This window comes from Bombus fervidus, chromosome 1 (genome assembly GCF_041682495.2).
Source record: "Bombus fervidus isolate BK054 chromosome 1, iyBomFerv1, whole genome shotgun sequence".
NCBI lineage: Eukaryota > Metazoa > Arthropoda > Insecta > Hymenoptera > Apidae > Bombus > Bombus fervidus.
The window spans coordinates 25,658,997-25,678,039 of record NC_091517.1 but is presented as its reverse complement, the minus strand read 5'-3'; the positions used below and the strand labels follow the sequence as shown (position 1 = coordinate 25,678,039).

At 44.1% G+C, this 19,043-nt stretch overlaps 1 protein-coding gene across 1 annotated transcript in view; it reads right to left on the bottom strand.

Annotated features, from left to right (window-relative positions):
- Window positions 1-18,822, bottom strand: part of LOC139991163 (putative fatty acyl-CoA reductase CG5065) — a 43,746-nt gene extending 24,924 nt beyond the window's left edge. Inside the window, exon 1 of the mRNA XM_072011089.1 lies at window positions 18,468-18,822. Coding sequence (XP_071867190.1) covers window positions 18,468-18,485 — 18 coding nt within the window. The 5' untranslated portion in view covers window positions 18,486-18,822. The remainder of the gene's footprint in view (window positions 1-18,467) is intronic.
- Between the last annotated feature and the right edge of the window lie 221 nt (window positions 18,823-19,043).

The window sequence follows — 19,043 nt, the reverse complement described above, 5'->3', positions numbered from 1 at the left end:
GTTGGAATAAAAACAAAGAGACGGATCCGCTAGCTACACCGATCGCGGGGATGATTAACGATATAATCACTTTTCCGCGTCGCGTATCACACACACACACACACACACACACACACACCTGTCATATCGCGCAGTATTAATTTTCAAGTGGTCGAAATTGCATCGCAGTTTCTGATCGATATCCGAATGATAAATCAGTCTCTTTGTTGCAGTACCGAGTGAAAATCATCTCTTCGATCATGTTTCTTTTCGCATGCGTGTTAAATAGATGGTGCTAGCGAAATGCTTTTGCAACCTACTACCTATGTGAATCGACGATCGCGTAACGATCCCAGTTCTATCCTATCTATCCTAACGTGAACGCTCCAAAAACTCGAAACGTTCACGAATTTTCTAATAAACGGAGAATACGAGATGTCGCTCGAATTCGAGCTTAATTTATCGTTCTTCCGATTGAAAAGCGACGACAGAAAGCAAGTTTTACGTAACTCGGTTTTCGTGTCTTCGAATTTGATATAATACTATGGTATTGACAATGTCGTTTTCGTTGAAACGATAGCGATCGAATGACGAAGGTGGATAAACGAAAGGCAAATTTGCACGACCGATATAATTTATCGATACGATCGTATGAAGCTAACACGGAAACAACAAGGCTCGTTTCTGTTCAGTTGCGTGAGAATTAACAAGAAATGACTTTAATGATCGAGGATCCAGAGAACAGCGTGGTAACGTTGCAACGGCATTCATTAGCTTTTCCTCGTCGATGCGACGAGAGTATGTAACGCGGGCGAATAGCGTTTAGCTTGGAGGAAACGCATCGCGATCGACGATTAAAGTCAACCGAGCATAGGATAAGCTTCGACGGAACATTCGTTCCTCTCGTTGCATTTACTAGATGCGTAACAAATGAAAGTTGAAGAGCAGAATCTCCTCCATGGCATAGTTTGGCTCGTAGACGGCGATCGAGTTCGCTATATCTACTTCGATTTCCAACTATTCGCAGAAATCCACTGTCAGCGTGTTGGCGCAGCTCTGGGGAATACTAATCAAGTTTTCAGGTGGCTCGTAATATAGTATGAGGAGAGGGCGGAGAATTAATTCCAACTCCAATTAATATCAACGGAATACCGCACTTAAGAATTTCCAGATTTCAACGCGACGGACGTCTCCTTTGTCCGCAGCCGTATCGTTTGTTATTTCTTCGTTTCAACTTTGTTTCGTTCACTCGTGGAGAGACGCGTTCGCGAGATAGCACGTCAACTGGAGTCGTAAATTCCCGTTACGATTAGATAATGGACGCCGCGAAACGTTCGATCCCCTATTTCGCTTAGGATAATAGAGATAGTCAAATTGAATACGACACTGATATAACAAATTATAACTTACAGTTTACTCCAACAACTTTGTAACGAATATAGTTCCACTGGTGCGTATGTACGAGTTAAGTAAGTGACTGATCTAAAGGTGGAAAACCCGGTCAAAGGTATTGACCGTTCGAAAGATGGAAAATCAGTGCCGTTCGGTGACAATGATGTGACGGAGGAAAGCTAAGGATGGGTGTGTCTAGCGCACGGAACCATCGGATTTGTTGATGACAATTTTGGCTAGGAAAGTGAGGGCAATACACGTTGCTTCTGATTGGATAATAGACGGCTGGTGGACTAGGAAGGGTCTTAGCCACCCTCGAGAGAAAGTCGCTAACGGAAGATACCGAACGCGAGAGAAACCAAATTTCCCGTATCTTCCCGTAGTAGACAATAAACTATTCGGTGAAAGAATATTTGGTCGGTCTGAAGGATCTTAGATAGAAAATGCCTGGGATTTATGGAGTGTACTTGAGACTATTGAGAGTACGCGGTAAGGATGTGAAGACATCTGGTTGCCATCCTGCCCGCGACGCGTGGCCCGGTCCAGACAGAGAGTCGGCCGACGTAACAAACTTTGTTGATCTTTTCCAGCGATGGCTCAGGTATCGTGTAATTCGATCAACGCACGATTCGATATTTTCCTAAATTTATGAGGCGTAGTAGTGTAGCGCTTGTAGCGCTTGTAGCGATAGTGCTACTGCTGGTGTAAAGGTCGATACAGGTTCTGCTGCGGATGTAGATGTCGCTGCTACAGTATCCCCTTACCAGTGAAAACGTTTCTTTCTATGTGTGGTAAAGCGTCAGCCGTTTGTTGTCAAACCCGTGGCGATGGATACCTGTCGGTACGGAATGTTCTGCGTACGGTCGTAGGCCTCTGTTCCTCTTAGGTGTGACGTGCTGGTAACGATACCCATGGACTTTGCACTGGCCACATCACTCCTGGCTTGGTCATCGTCTCGTATCCTGTCACCTGGTTGCGTAGGTCGGCGGTGAGGCGTCGAGATTTTGCTGAAGGTGGAAGGGCCGTTCCGTGTTCGTCGTAGCGGTAGGTCCAGATTGCCACAGTCTTAGGTTCGCGATGATGAAAGTCTCGGTAGCGCTATCACGGTCACACCTCTTTTCGCTGTAGATCACGTCGGGGTCACCAATTTGAGGTGTAGTAGTGTAGCGGTTGCGGTGATGGTGCTACTGCTGGTGTAAAGGCCGAGGTAGATTCTGCTGCGAGTGTAGATGTCGCTGCTACGTTTATATTTCGTTTGACAAGATGAAAAGTTCGTAGTGATTTTAGTAGCTTATCGATGTGGCAAGTATCGTAGCGTTTTGGGCGTGGCAACGCTTCAAAGATGGCAAACCTGAGACGAATTGCGAAGGAACTTCCCCAAATACGCATGTCCTGTCCCGCGTTCTAAAAAAATGTCACTTTTAGACTGCGCGAATGTCGGTGTCGGCGTTACTTTTGTGAAAGGTGCACAAATTCGTGGCTTCCTTAAGAACGTGACGTTCCCGGAAGACGAGCATCGCGTTGAGACAGCGCGGACGCGACGCGTTGCTTCGGGAAGCAAGATGAGCTCGTCCTTTCGGGCGAACGAGCACGCGCCGAACGCGAAATTAACGAAAGTATGTTAATCGCGAACAGCTCGGCCGACTAGCGATCGTTCTCGACGGAAAAGGAACGTCGCTCCTCTTATTAAAAGCAGGCTCGAGCGATTACGCGGTGCTGTCGCGGAGAACGTTTTCTAGGACGGCATCAGCTCGCTCCAATTTGGCTGTCCAGGAAGGAACGCGCCACAGTAATGCCCTGGACAAGCTGGAATCGCGCTTGTCAGCTCGGTTACCGCGAATAATGGATGTGACGGTAACTCACGTTAATGAAGCGCACCATTTACATCTCCTCCACCTTCCTGTTCTACCCGCTGCATACCCTCTTCCCCATCGCGCCTTTGATAGCTACGGAAATGTCTACCCACGGCCCCTGCGTCTCATTCGCTGCCGGCCTAACTCCCACCAATGAACAGCGAACGTAATTGGCAACTTGGCTCGTTTCCTTCACGATCCTCCTTAGCAAGAACTCCTGTATTCGTCGATCGACCACGAGGTCCCACGTTTTATATCGGCGACCCTCGAATCGATGCACGATCCAGATCAAAGTTCGACACCGGTTGCAAACTTTCTTCAAAGGAAAAGTTTCGTGATACGCTTTAATAACGGGTACGAGGTTCCCCAGAGACAGTGAGCTATTTCGATTACGTGTAAATTATCATTGTAAGAACGATAAATATTATCACTGTGTATAGGATCATTTAAGGGTTTCCAACTACGTATTATTTATCTATCTTGCACGATACACGAAGCTCCGAACAAATTTCTCAATCGCTTCGTCGAATAGCTATTTTCCGTTACGAGAATCGAGACAGCGTTTCCATATCAATTACTTTTTGATCCTCGACAATTTCGTTTTAACAACATCGTAGAGAAACGCGACGGTACGGATTACCGACATAAATTTACCGAGATAGAAGTTTAGCGAAATAGCGGGCAAAAAGATTGGCATCTATCAGCCTAAAAGATAAAACAGAGAAGCGACGATTAAAAATTTTGAAGAGACCCGTAATCGCTCGAGAATAAAACGATCTGCTTTGATACGTCTCTTAGGGTAAGCCGCGCGTTATCGACCGCTAAGTGGAAGAAAAGAAATTGTAAATGTAAGGTTGGGTTAACCCCACAGCCCGGCAGTATTCGAGCCATCCGTAACTCGGATCATGGAAACACACAGAGCATCCAGAATATAGAGAATGTGTGGGTAAACCTAGATAGACCTAACCCATATGTCACCTAAACCTAGCTAGGTAATACATAGGATGCTTGTGTGGATCTAGGTAAACCTAACTCATATCTGATCTAGATACAAGTAGCGTTTACAAATACGCGCGATCAAGTTGCTTTAATTTAAAACGAATTCGTATCTAGCCGGAGGTCGATCCGAACTTTCCATTCGCGCAACATCGACTGAAACGGGATCGAAAACAATGGTTTCCGTGAATACGAAATATTTATGATAGACACAGGGATCGTGTCTACTTTGCTTCTTTAACATTTCCAGCAACGCTTCGTACATCGATTAAAAATATATACGAATTTCGTGGCTTGCGAAACTTTTATCCGAAGCGTGAATATATGCAAATTATCGATGTAACGCGAATAAAGTTTCCCTGCAAACTTGCGAATCTCCTGTACGAAACAGTATGCGCGCCTACTAAACTATCGAATAAGTATCCAATTGGAACGCGAAATAACCAAGTATTCGATAGCGTGTCCTGCATTACACGAATAAATTTTCCACGTTACGGTAAACCCTGTAAAGCCGTTCGTACCTTTTTCTATATAAATAAATAGTTTGCGTAAATTACTACTGCTATCGATAGTGCTGTTGGCATAGCAGAGCTTCGTGGAACGAGATACCTTATTTCGATGGTACTTCTCTGAGAACTTCGAAATTGAGAAGCAAAATTCTTCTCATATACATATACAAACTGCAAGATGAAGTAGCTAACCACGTCGACGGGAATTCATTATCAAAACACAGTATCCGCCGGTAGGATGATAACTAGAGCAGGATATAGCGTGAAACGCGCGAAAACCATCGGTGGCCATGAAACGAATTACCTTCGTAAATCAAGAGATTTACCTGTAGGAAGATTCCACGAGGAAGTATCGGTCGTTCAAAGACATATATTCGCGCGATGTTCGCGAGCGTTCGCGTCTTGCGTCATTGGTAACGATCGGAAGCTGTCGAGGCGGACGGTTCAATCGCGAAATTATTTCGCAATCAGTGCCAGACCAAGATTAATTCGAGGTTCGATTCGGCCGCAGTTCCGAACTGCACCGCGCAGAAACAGAGAAACAGCGATCGAACAAAGCGGTCGGAGCGAGAGCTGACGAGAACCGGAAACAAGGAGACGCCTACCAGCCAACGTCGTGATGTATGTGTTTTAATTCCGCGGTAAAGCCGTCCCTTATTTATTGGCTTTTGTTGCAGGATATTGCGACAGACTTCGTCACCCTCGTTCGTGGGCTTTTTTATTCTCTCGATCTTCCTCCCGCCTCGTTCTCTTTTTACGAATCTACGCGCGTTTGCTTCGCCGTTGCTCTTTCCACTAAACTAATTACGCACGTTTCGCCGCCTTGGTCAACCGTTTCTCCGACTCTGTACGTTCCAAGTCGCGCCTTAGCGTTCGTCCTATTCTTTATTTTACGTATTTAACTCAACCTCTCCTTCTCCGTTTCTTCGTTCTTCGTTGCTTCTTGTTTCCGTCGTTGATTCCGTCGGCGCGAGCTTTCTCTCTCTTTGTGGTGCGTTCGTTCCTCCCAGCGAGCGAAGTTCGTCTCGCGTCCAATAAATTGAGCGGTACGCGCGTACAGGTTAATCGAGCGATACGGTTGCTCGCGGGAAACGCCGCCGTTGCTGTCTTTTTCCCCTTGCTTCTCCAAATCTCCACTCGCCGTACCGTGTCCACTGACGTCGCGCAATCTCCACGGTTTCCTAGCTGTTGGTCTTTCCCTAACAATTTTTTGTCCAACGAAGATATCATTGCGAGCACGAGCGTATTTGCCATAGACAATTCGCGCCACGTGACGCTGTTGGTTGCTTTTTGACTCGATATACATATATGTATCCTTCGTACGGTATACAAAGTATCGTAAAATTTATAATGCTCCTGTGCTGTACTTCGTGACTTTTGTGTGAAAAACTATCGTTATTGTAAAAGGAGCGCGGGAGAATTAATCAGAATGATGTTATTCATAGCGGATGATTCGTGGTTATCCGCTTAGGAAACATTACGCATACTCGACTATATCGAACGGCTAACCATGTACATATGTATGTCCAGCTATTCTGCGATACTTGCCGGAAGCAATGAAATTCTATTACAGCATTTGTAACTTTGACACAATGAACGACGTTGGATTTGAAATCTCTTCTACGAGTTAACGACGACCGAGCACGAAAATCGCTAACCTACGTTTACAGTTTAAAGATGAAGCAAAGCATCGTCCTCCATTTCTAGGGTACTAAAAGTAAACTACCTTATTATTCGAATTTAGTACGAATTAAAATTACGTTTAATTAACTCGGAACATCGTGCGTAATTCGATTTGCATAACTGTGAACATTGTTATTACAAATTATTTTCAATTACACGCATATTGCATATACGTATAGTAAGGTTTGCCTACGAGTAGTAGAAACATCGAATATTACGATTGCTTTTCGAGTAAATTTTGTTAAAATTCAAGAGTCGAGTAATTTTACAATATCGAGAGCGTGGCAAAATTTTAAATGTTAACGTTACGAATTAATATAATTCGAACGATATCTAAGACGACGAGGGTTGATGCTCTCGCGAAGTAATTTACTTAAGCACTTACGTTTAAGTGCCCGCCAATGTATAATCCGACGAATTCTATTAGCGCCAAGTGTCACGAAGGGAGCTCGATCCACGTTATTTCGTTCCACTGTGTTCCTTGAAGGGCTTTACATAATTGAAGTGCCCTTAAATACGACGGCGATAACTTTTTATTTCTGTCGCTTGTTATAAAAGGCTTTTATTTATATCCGTCGAAAAACTAATTCCATTAAAACGATTAATTTAAAGAACCGGTGAGGCGTCGATCTAGAAACAAGATACAAATCGCATTTCTGACCACTTCGCAAGCAGGTTAATTCTATAGCGTTACCAATCGAAAGAAGGATCTTGCGATGCAAACACAGAAATAGAGAATCCTTTGCTCGGTCGACATCGATGGTTGCCACGATACCAGAACTGTTAATCGGTAATACAAATGAGACCCCATTGAGATGGCGATAATAATCATTCCTCGTGAATAAGCGCCGTTGTTCTCGGTAGCCCGTGCATCGTATCGCGTCGTATCGTATCGTATCGTATCGCATCGTATCGTATCGTAGCGTAGCATGGCGTTTAAACGCGTTCGAGTTACGAGTGTTTTTAACTCGATATAACCTATCTCTGGAGACTTGGGTCAATTTAACGCAAGGAAGGTAGGTGTTCGAGACGACTAAGAAGGCTGGTGAAGCTGCAGTTTCGGTTGTACGTACACGGTGACCGTATAAATCACGTTCGTGCACGAGATGAAGCTCAGCGGCTCGACTGACCGCCACCCTGTTTTCTGATTTACGATCCGAACTTGGTCCCCAGTCTTATCTTCTTAGATATTTTCAGTCGTGAAAAACCGTCCGCGCCTAGTATATGAAGTACGATAACAGCAATGTAGAATTTATAGTCCTGATTAACATTCTAACGATCTGTCTTTCACGTTTCATCCTTTGCTAGCGTGTATCGTTTACGCTTGAAAACTATACCATACCTTGGTTCTTTGTTCCGCTTTATCTTTTAAATGAAACAACGCAGCGCTAAAAAACGATATAGCGTGTTTTGAAATCCAAATCTTGAAAACATCGTCGGAGTGGCTCGCTCTTTGTTTCGTAACTTCCCATTCTCGCGTTTCATTTCACCGTTACATTTCTATTCTTGCAATTTGCCGCATGCTCGAAAATTAGGTACTAGTAGCGCGCGTGTATTTTCGTTCTTGATTTTCCGCCCTCGGCTCGTACAGGTTTGCTCGTTTTGAATCGCAAACTCCGGCTAACGAAACCGCAGAGTGCGGCAGCAAGTAGCCAAGAGCTATATCACCTTTCGTATTGCGGGGATGCCGCGCAACCGTGCTGGATATTAGCTAATGATTAAGCGCGGTATGTCACCGACGTGCAACCGCCGCGCACCTGCAGTCGCGCATCTCGTCCGTACATTCGATTTTACTTTTAGCATTTCGATCCAGAGACACAGAGGCAGAAGCCGATGGGAACGAAACCAAAGGATATTAATGAAAATCTCAACGATCGCCACGTATCTCCAAGTGCCGTAGCGTGTGCGGGTCGTGTTGCATGGCTGCGGGATCTTCCCCATTAACCGGGATCACGCGATTAAACGGTAGCTCCGCGAAAATCTTTTCTACGACAATACACCGCGTACCGTGTCTCGGCTGTCTTGCGTTTACGATCTAAACCCTCCGTCATCTCCACGGTTATTGCGTTAATACGCGTACACGGCACAGATATCGAGACGCCGAGAGCGCGGATGCGCAGATGCATTAGTGCAAGATCATGCCGAAGAAGATGTACGTCACTGGTTTACGGATAGTTTCGCCTCTCGATAGCTGCTAAAATCCATTCTACTTTGGCAAATATGTTACCGCTTTAATTAATTGACCGTAATTTCATAACGAAACGTCATCGCCCATTTTTAGTGCTTCTCGAACTAACGCGAACAGCTGCGCCTTTCTCGTTTAACGTTCTGCGGTCTGAAACTTCCTTTCCAGATTACGAGCTTTCATTTCCCGGCGAAAATACGCTCGAATACGCTCTCAAAATTTCTCCGGTTCGGACAAGTTTCATCTTTGCTGTTACGTAACACCAGGCACGAGATAATCTTCAAAAAGTCGACTACGATGCTTGTAGCGTTTCCCATCGTCACAGGGTATTAGACACAGAACAAACATTTGGCCGTTTTCGTAAACGCTCGATAGTTTACAAGATATTTCGTAATAAACACGATACACGATATGCATGTAATCGAAGTAAGTTTGTAAGAGGCACGATGAAAAGCTCGACAGATCAAACAAAACGCGTGTCAAATTTGCGAAAATATTTGCCAAGTTCCACGCAAACCTACGCATTCTACGGGAAACTCAAATTATTGGCTTCTTCGTTGGACATCTTCGAACCGAACGTCGATCGAAAGTTTAAAATGTTCTTTGCTAAAATTGGCGCTTCGATTTATAAAAGTGTGCGCTGAACGTAGAGTTAGCTGCTCGCGAAATAGACAGATTCTCAAAATACCTACAACATTTGTCTCTAATTCCCGTGATATCATTAAATTTTGTCGCCAAGGAAGCAGTTGCAATAGTAATTCAGGCGATACCACGATCAATCGTACGGTCGATTTGCAAAATTTTTTTAATAATTAATCCCATGTTCGTTATTTCATCTAATATTTAACGTTCAGAATGGAACGCGCGTTTTACGCGGGTGGCGCGTTGTATCTTTAATCTCGCGATACAACCTAAATGCAACCTAAAAACAAAAAAATATGCCTGGAAGCGAAGTGTAGAATTTGGTTGAAACACTACGTTCGTATGGAAAAACAACGTTACCGCGAACCAACAAACGTACTGTGAAAAGTGCATGAAAATTATTCTGTCGCATAGACTCCGATAGAATCAATTTTGCAAACTGAATCGTTTTGAATAATTTTTTAAAGTTTTTAAAATAAAATTTCCAATAAGATATATCGATATAATTACACGCTCGCTATACTCTAGCATCGAATCGTTTGAATTTTATCGACTATTAACATCGGAAAAGTGGTTAAAGATATCGCGAATTTCCAACGGAGACGTGTTTCGAAGAAAAAGAAAGTTGGCAGAACTGCCGGTAAAAAGAGAAAAGACGAGAATTTGCTCGAGAATGCCGCACGGCGGTACACCACGAAATCTGTCGATGCAATAAAACTTTCGATATCTCCTGAGGGGTTTGAGTTGCATGTAACATTTTGACGGCCCTTCTGTACACGACTCTTGAATATTTAATCCCTGACGGTGGCGAACTCGACGTTAACGGCACGGCGAGCGAAAATCGACACGAATCTCGTATCAACGCGTGAGTATGTACAGGAACAGGGAATTAGGGAACGCAGAACTAGGAACTGATGAGGCGAATGAAATTTAGCCCAACTGCGTAAGCCGATTGGATACAAGAATCGAGCACGATCGCGTCGTTGAACAGGACAAATAAATCAAACGCGATGAATTTCTTTTCAGTAAAACGAAAAACTAAGAGATAAATGAAAGATACCGCGTTCGTTACAAAAATTTCGAAAGCAATAGAAGATGAGAATAGGAAACAACATTTTAGGTGTAATTAATGGTGGATCGCGTTGCAGTGGCGATTCTCGAAACGATAATTGGATCGGTCAGTTGATATTTGTCGATGTGATAAAGTAGAATGTCGAGATACGACCGCGTTTCGGGCGATACATCGATGCAGCAGCGTCACGCGGTAGGACTGAAAAGGGCGGACATTTCGTTGTTCCCGAAAATTGATTTCCCAGTGTGGTGTACGTGGTCGCTCCTTGTAGAATGGCGGAGAGACGGCGAGAGGCAGAGAGGGAGGACAAGCGAAAGGAAAAGATGGAAAATCGGTTGCCGGCTGGCACGTCGAAGCGAAATGGTGAAAGAACAGGAGCGAAAGGGAAGAGCGGAGTTACCTCGTTCCCCATAAATAACAAACAGATTGGACATTATCCAAAATCAATGCCGACGAACAACCCGGTCACGAAAATCGGGGAGAAACGAGAGTGCTATTATTTCCGAAATCCGCCCCGCCCCGCCCTATCCCGCCCTGCTCCGCCGAGCCGCCACGTTTACGACCGTTGCGATCGTTCGAACGAACCATCGAGAAAAGAACAGCAGCGGAAAGAAAATATAGAGGATAAAAGGTAGTGAACGGATTAGACGAGGCGAGAGAAGGAGGAGGATGAGCATAAGGAGGAATATAATTGGTTCGTCGATAAAGTCGAGCACACCGGTGGCTGTACGTCAATCGGGTCGAAACTTAATTTCGACCTCGATCCGTCCAACTTCCCTTTGAGACTCATGGCCGTCCGTCCGTCGAGATTGGCCCGAATTGAACGGCCAGGAAACTTCGGCGGAGAAGCTTCCGATACCAAAGAGGACTCTGATCATTTAATCGACTACGACGATACACCCTCTCAACTTTTAACCTTACGATTCTTTGCAATCTCGAATTCTCTGCTACGGAAAAAAACACCCGCTAGTCGCCTTCTGTGCGTTCTATTTCACAGATATCTTCGTACGTACGTACATAGGTTTTTCATGTACGCTGCAAAAGTTTGAACGGACAGTAGAGCTGAGGAAGGAATTTTGGAAAAATTGCAACTGAATTTTGAATCGCATCAAAGAAATACTAAGCGCAATTTCGTAGGATTTCTTACTTGTTCGTCGCTATAAACAACCAACGCAAACGGCACTGTACCCAACAAATTTTCTACAAAATTTCAATCGTATCGTTTCCTATTTTCATCGATGGGTGTCTAAATCGTTCCAACGGTTAGGTAGATATCGGTGTCGAAGCACAACGAATCCAGGTACAGTTTCCATCGTCTAATTGCTTTCCCAAGGGAAACATGACGAGATCCATAATTCCAAGTATAAGCGAACAAGAATCATTCTGGTATAACCGATCTGGTTTTACGGTTCAGAGATCATTTCCGATATAATTCTACGTTCGTGGGAATATTCTTCGAAATTTCTTCGTAACCGACGGCTACGTAGTAACTTCGAGAAAAATGATCAACACCGCGCTCGCCAAAATATGCTGTACAAAGATGATAAACTTTTTTGAGTTTACTATATCTCGCGTATGGATAAATGACGGACGACTTTCGGTTTTAGCGGCCGTTAACAAGGCAAAAACTTGTTCGCAAATAATACAGATTCTTTCGCTACTTGGCAGACTTTCTGCTCCTTCTCTTTTTTATTTTCCTCTTCGCGTATGATCGAACGAACGTTCGCCGGCGTTTGCTGAAAGGTTGCACCGTTCAGCGATACACCTAGTTTTATTTTTAAATCGCTTCTCTAGATAGGACGGTTAATCAATGTTTCCAAACCGTGCTCCGCTCGCTCGCACTAAACGACCGAGATTTTACGACAGACGCTTCAAAATCGGGTATTTCCAGAAACGTTGTCGTTTTAGAAAGTCTTGCGAAAGAAAAGCTGCGACGCAAGAGCATCGAAGGATTTCTGGGACGTTTCGAGCGGCGATGTCCTCCGGGTTATGTTCCTGAGTTACAAGGAAAGAAGCTTATCCGGTAGATGCACCAATTTCGGGGGTAGACGTCACCCTGCGTGCTTAACATATAAAATGGTATCATGGTATCCGTTTTCTAACTTTGTCGCGATAGTATCCGTATTATGGTCACTGTATCGCGCCGAGTCGTCGCGAAACAGTCTTCTCGTTATAGAAATGGCGACGAGAACGTTCCGTAAGTCGGTAAATTAAAATTCAATTCAACGTGTCTGGAACGCGAGAATGCAGCACGCGAAAGCCAAAAATTTTTGACCGACGCGAATCCGTTCCTGCGATTCGTTCCTCTTTTGCTTCTTTTTCGTTAATGCTCGTTCATTGTTCCTAACAATGGTCGACGATGAGGCAGATTGTCCTTAATTGGTCCACCTGACCGAAATCCTGGTACACGCACCTGCACAAGCGCGCTTACCTTTCGTGATTCTTACTCGAAACGTTGGTCGTCGACCCTAGCTGTTTTACAAGCCGCGCCAGTTAACGTCGTCGACCCAAGTTCACGTTCTCTTACTCTTCTAAATCGTAGAAGAACTCGTTAGGGCTAGAACGTAAGACGCGAACGAGCAATTTAATAAACGTATAAGCACCAAACACGTGCGATCGCGGTTCGAACGTTAATTGTGTTTTCTTTGCTCGTGCGCTTCCGCGTGATTTTATCAGGATGACAGGATATCAGGATGCCGAACCTAGCATTTTCGACCGAACGTCTTGAAAGTTTTTGACGAGAATTAAAGTGTCTTTAAGCGCGAATGTTCGCGACTCTAGTCACTCTAATTTCTTAGTTGAAAGCCAGTAATGGCCATTTACGTTGTAACCCCGTCATGCGGTCGTGTTAACCTGCTATTAGTCTGAAGTCTCCATTAATTATCTCCGGTGAAACGCTCCTGCAGCCGGTCTGACCTCGACCAGTACTACGTTTCTGTGAAATACATCCAGGTATTTAGGCAATTCGAATAATTAACCGCACGACTAACCTGCACTCGATTCGCCCGATTACCTAGTCCATAGTTTAAACTGAATCTTCGATTAATTACAAATATTGTCATTGAATCGGTTGGCAAACGTTTTCTGATTTGTGTTTCGAGCCTGGCAGTTATTTCTGTAAGGTACTTACAGGTAGATACGTAGAGGCGGCTGTGTCTTTCAGATTTTTATCTCCGTATTTCCTCGAGCAACTAGGAATTATTCGTTTATACGTATAACCTTACCACTTGGTTCGCCAAGATTTATAAATGACGCTATTACGATAAGTTATTAGGTATAACCCACTTCTTCGCGAAGCCGGATGGCAATTATTAGTAATTAATTACCCTAGATGTTGATCCGAAATAATACGGCCATCCCTACCTGATTGTAAAGAACGAAACTATGGATGAGATCGCGATCAAATCCTTGAACAAGGTTTATCCTTTCTCCAGCGATTTATTCGTCCTCCCGATCTCGCCATTATCGCGAACGATAGGATTATTTACGATATTTTTTCGAGAAGTATGAAATTCCAATTGCTATTAAACGTTACAGCCGATAATTCATGACCGGTAATTAAGTTAATCGGGATTTGTAGAACGTTTGTACAGGCGAATTACCACGTTTTGAGGTCCGATAAATTTGACTATTATGCCCGGCATTTCCATAATCTCCTTTATTATCGCGTAAAATCGAAGTTGTCGTTGAACGGCACTTTTCAGCCGTTATCTCCGCACGAATATTTATATACGTGTTTCGGTTAAATCGTGTAATCCAACTACCTCGCGCAATGCCTGTGGTTATTTAACGCGAACAAAATCGAATTCAATTGTAATCTAATGTAAATTCTAACTGCAACCGTTAATTGCACCGATCCCCGTAACGGCTATGCGAGAATTAATCAAGCTTTAACTTTACCGTTCAATATCTCAACGGCCAGAGTCCAAAAGAATGTCGCAAATTAAAAATTAAGCCATCGTTTAAAATGCACCGCGTCGAGCGATTTCCACCGCGAATATCGAATCGAACATTCTACGTATATTCGATATGCTAGTCGTACTCGAAGTAACTAAAATATTTGACATTTTTAAACTACGGCTGTTGAACGTGCACGAGAAGAAAAAAAAAGGACAGTTCGCGTTGCATCGTTCCATACAAATGCGTGGCGCACCGGGCTGCTACTCTACTCGTATGAATAGCAGAGTAGGCGCAAAAATTAATATTTACGCGAATGTCACGGCTACGCGAATCGCGCGACGTTGTTAAGCCGAGTGATAGGAATTGGCACGTTTTTAAAATTCATAAGTACACGTTTTTCTGAATACGCGGGAGAAGGCCGTCGCCGGTTTCGTCGTAATTCGAGGTATCTCCAAGGAGAGGACGTCTCTCGCTCGATTTTTTGACATTCATGTATGCGCCGACACGAATCGAGCCTTCGTTACGCACTTTGCTGCTACTTGCAAAGCGTTGATAACGTCGATAACGATCAGTTACGTTTTGCGTGCAACTTAACGTTAAATATATCACGCTATATGCAGTCGACAGGCAATTGAACGTCCGATCGGCTTCGATTTTGCTACGGTTACGGAAAACCGTTCTTTGTCGCGATCTTCGCGGTCGTTCGAGGGTTATCGATAACTCGCGATCGTTGGGTTTTTAACAGACTCGCATGATAGCTATGCGTACTATGCAATCGCGAGTGGATGTAGAATTATCGCGATTCGTGTTACGACAAACAAATCCTAAATTTAAATCGATTAACCTCGCTCAACGTGAAATAATACGCTTGCTGATATGTAATGGCGTGTACGACGAACGAGGGATGAGACTTTAAAAAGCCTAGCACGAACAGTCTTTGAGAAAAAGAAAAACGAGATAACGTGGTCTCCCCCTTTAATTTTGTCGACTTGATTCGAAGGAGAAAGGGATCAAAGCAAGGGGCTCGTTGAAGCCAGTATCGACGCAGCTTGACTCGCAAGCTTACGACCGATCTCAGTTACTTTCACGAGGAACTGGCAATAGTCAGAGTCAAACCCTCGTTCGTTTTTCAGAAGGATCTTTTAATTTCAGTTGCGCGAAACCTGACGGGCCTAGGTAATTTTTTAACGAACGAAACGCACAGAGCAAACGAGCGTATTACGAGCAAAACTTTCCTTCTCTTTAATCATGTTCTTTGCTAGAGTGTTTGAAACTTTAAATTAAACGACTATAAAGGCACCTTTGGGTAATTAAACGAGAAAATACTGCATTCTCTTTTTACGGCGCGCGACCAGCTAATAGGTTTCCATGGTAACGTAATTGTATCGGTTGTTCGGAAAGTACGAAGGTTAACCACGCCACTTCTGCAGAAACTCCGTGTCCTAATCTGCCCTTTATCCGACATTGCGTTCCAGTCGTCGATAGTTATCCACGTGATCGAGGTGTTCGCTTCATCGACATTTCCGTCTTATAATTTCATAGTGAAACGAAGCAGACTTGTTGGAAAATCGGCAGCAACGGGAGTCGGTTGTCTGAAACATCTTTCCACAACGCGTTTTAACAATCGTCGTAGAAATTTGCCTCGTTCAACGGATCCATTCTCTACGAGCTGAACGCGTACCTGCTCGTTTCTTTGTTCGTTACGTATTTTGTTACCGTTGCCAACTAAAATTTTCTCTAGATTGGAAATAACATCGATCGGTGCGTAACCAACCTTTAAGACGAAAAGCTGTTTTGAGAGAAGGTGGAATATTCGGTTCTTCGGCGCTTAAGTCCTTTCGTTATGAGAAAACGCGATAACGAGTTCTCGAATGGGACCTGATCGATTTATTGGCACTGAAAATCGCGTCTGGCTTTACATGTCAGACAGGTCTATCCATCGGAGAAGTATTACCGGCCCGAGCATTCTCTCTCGAAAATTACGTCTCGTTAATCGATTGCGTCTTAATTCCTGTAATTATCGAACGATGTAGCACCATCGGTCAATCTTCGTTCGGGAAAGAGGGATTATTAAATCTTCGCGGAGATGTAGTTACCATGTAATTACCGGCTGTTTCCAGATTCTGCGTTCGATTCAATCGTACCGCAACCGTAACCGCATTTTCTGCACCCAGCTGCTTGATACACTGCGAAATTGATTACCGCTTCGCGGTCGTTTCCTTTCTATGCACTGCCGAATCTTCGTTAAAGTTGCATCGTTTGTTTGCGTCCCTGCTGTATCGGCTTTTTGTCCGGATCGCTCTGTTGGAATTTCACATAGCGCATCATTGTATCCACATTGAGAAATTTATGTCGCGGGACAAACGAACTCTACCAACGACGCGTTACGGTTGCAACGTTACCCTACGCGTCACGCTGTCGAAAAGTTTTACGCGTTAGAATCTACGGCGCAGGAACCTTGCACTCGGTAACAGTGGTAATCGAAATCGAGCTATTCGAGATTACGCTGGCGCGATTAAAGACAGAGAGAGTCGATGGTCGTGCTTTTACGTCGAAACTTTCTTCTCGGTTAGCGCCTATCTTAGAAGCGTTGCTCGTAAGCACGACGAAAAGTTCGAAACGCGAGAAGAAATCACGACCTATAGATCACCGACTCGAAAATAGTTAGGCGCGATTCCGCGACCAGAGATTTCGCGATAAAGTAAATCGTGTTGTCGGACGGACCAATCTCGTTGTCACCGCGACCGGCCTGCCTTCGTATTCTAGCTCGTTTCTATCTTTTGATTTATCTGTTCGATATCGAGCCGTTCTTGCAATCAGTTACCATTAGAACCAATTGTACGGAATAAGGTAAAAGAAACGGAGCACCATGGACGATCGCGCGATATTTATCCAAGAACGAAACTGGAAAAATACAGAGGGTAAGAAATAATCGAGAGAATGATTTCTAAATGAACGCTACTCGATTATAATGGAGAAAGAAACGCGTCACGACTGTTCATAAAATATACGTTTACTTTTGCAGCAACTGGTTTCACGCGAGACAAAATAAATTGGGTATTTTGGAGTAGGAAAAATCCGGAGTTCGATGTCAGTCGTGCGACTGCTTGCAAATGAAAAATACCGAGTCTCTCGAAAGGAAAGCCCGTTAGCTCGAAGTTTGCCGGTGGCAGTAATTTGCATATAAACCATATTTTACTGTGGCTACAGGCGTCACGCGTCATTCGGTATTGTTTTAATACAGGAGGTGTCATCCGAACTAGCGGAACATAACGAAACCCGCTCGCGTACAAAACAGATGGTTCGCGCGCTCCAACTGCAATTGCAACCAAGAAAATAGAACAGCTTGTGAAACGCCAGCCAGCCGGCAAACCAGCCACTGCTTGTCTATCCCCCTTCCCGTTCGTTCTTCCGAATTAATTCCTTATAGCTTCACGTTGCACACCCCGGAAAAACAATCTTTCTACCGGTGTATCATTTATCCGATCTCAAAGATTCCTCGTACGTTCGTGCATTTGCTAAACGCTCGCGATGCTACTTACACCGTGTTCACCCTTTCTCCTTTTTATCGCTTCGTCTATGTTTTCTCGTCGTCAAACGAGCAGGCAATCACGAAAAAAACACTTCAAAAGCTGTTTCTTCGTCCTTTACATCGGCATTGCTTTGGCTCTGCGCCTCGTACTCCGTACAACATAAACGAATGGAAAGTTGTTCGATACCGCGTCAAGAGAAGAAACAAATACAAAAAATAGCGGCGACAAGACTGTCGTAGAGATAGGGAATGAAAAAAAAAAAAAAGACGGAAGAATAGAACGTGGTGAATCGTCGTTTAGAGTTTGTTAAGAGACAGGAACGGATAGTTGATCCGGAGGTTAAAGAAAAGTAAAATTTTCGCAACGCGCTCTTTCGGTGCTTGATAAATTGAAGCGGCGTGGCGGTGTGCGACGCGAAACGGCACGACTGGCCTCGGCTGCGGCAGCGGCAGCCTCCCAGCATCGCTGGCTTTTATTTATGCAGCCTCTTTACACCGAGATGTATTATTTCGCGACAACGTCAACCGTTGAGTTTCTCTTTCTTGTCGCGCGATTTATTCTCCGCCGATGCTAAGAAGCTTGCGACGTCCCGGGAACCCGGAACACCGGATTTCCCGCGGCGCGCCTCGCCTTTCTCGCGGCGATTCTTCCTTGTTACCAGATAGCCCGACATTCTCCGAATACGCCATTCCGCTTCAGCCTCTGTTTAATATGTTCCCTTACCACTTGCCACTGTTGCATTCAGTCAGTCTCTCCCCTGTTCCACGCATTTTCATCATATTCTTTGCAGCCTGGCAACCTTTTAAATACTCTGAAAGGAAACTGTAATGAAAAATACTTGGCTCGTTCGACCGTGTACGTTCGATATCGTACAAAGTTCGATCAACGGTGTACTTAAAACACAATTGCGTTACATTTCGATGCATCGTAAAGCGTGGAATTAATAGATTTTTATCTTTGCTTTCCAAGATTCGATTCGCCCGATTCATTCATTCGTAATCCTCTCGTAACGTAATATACGTGAAATACGATTCAGGTAACATTTAACAAAGTCACGTATCGATCAGACTCGCTTATTGTAAAATCGTCCTTTGGGAGAAATATACATTTGCCGCTACAAATTGTTGATTCGCTTATAAATTAACCTTATTCCACATCTGTATCCCTTAAAGTTAAACGATTTCGTTTTCTCTTACGTATCATTCGTATTCGACCCACATCGAACGTTCAAACATCGACTTTGACGTCGAGATAGAAAACGAACGTGAGAATATAACCTGCGCAAAGTTTAGACAGCAT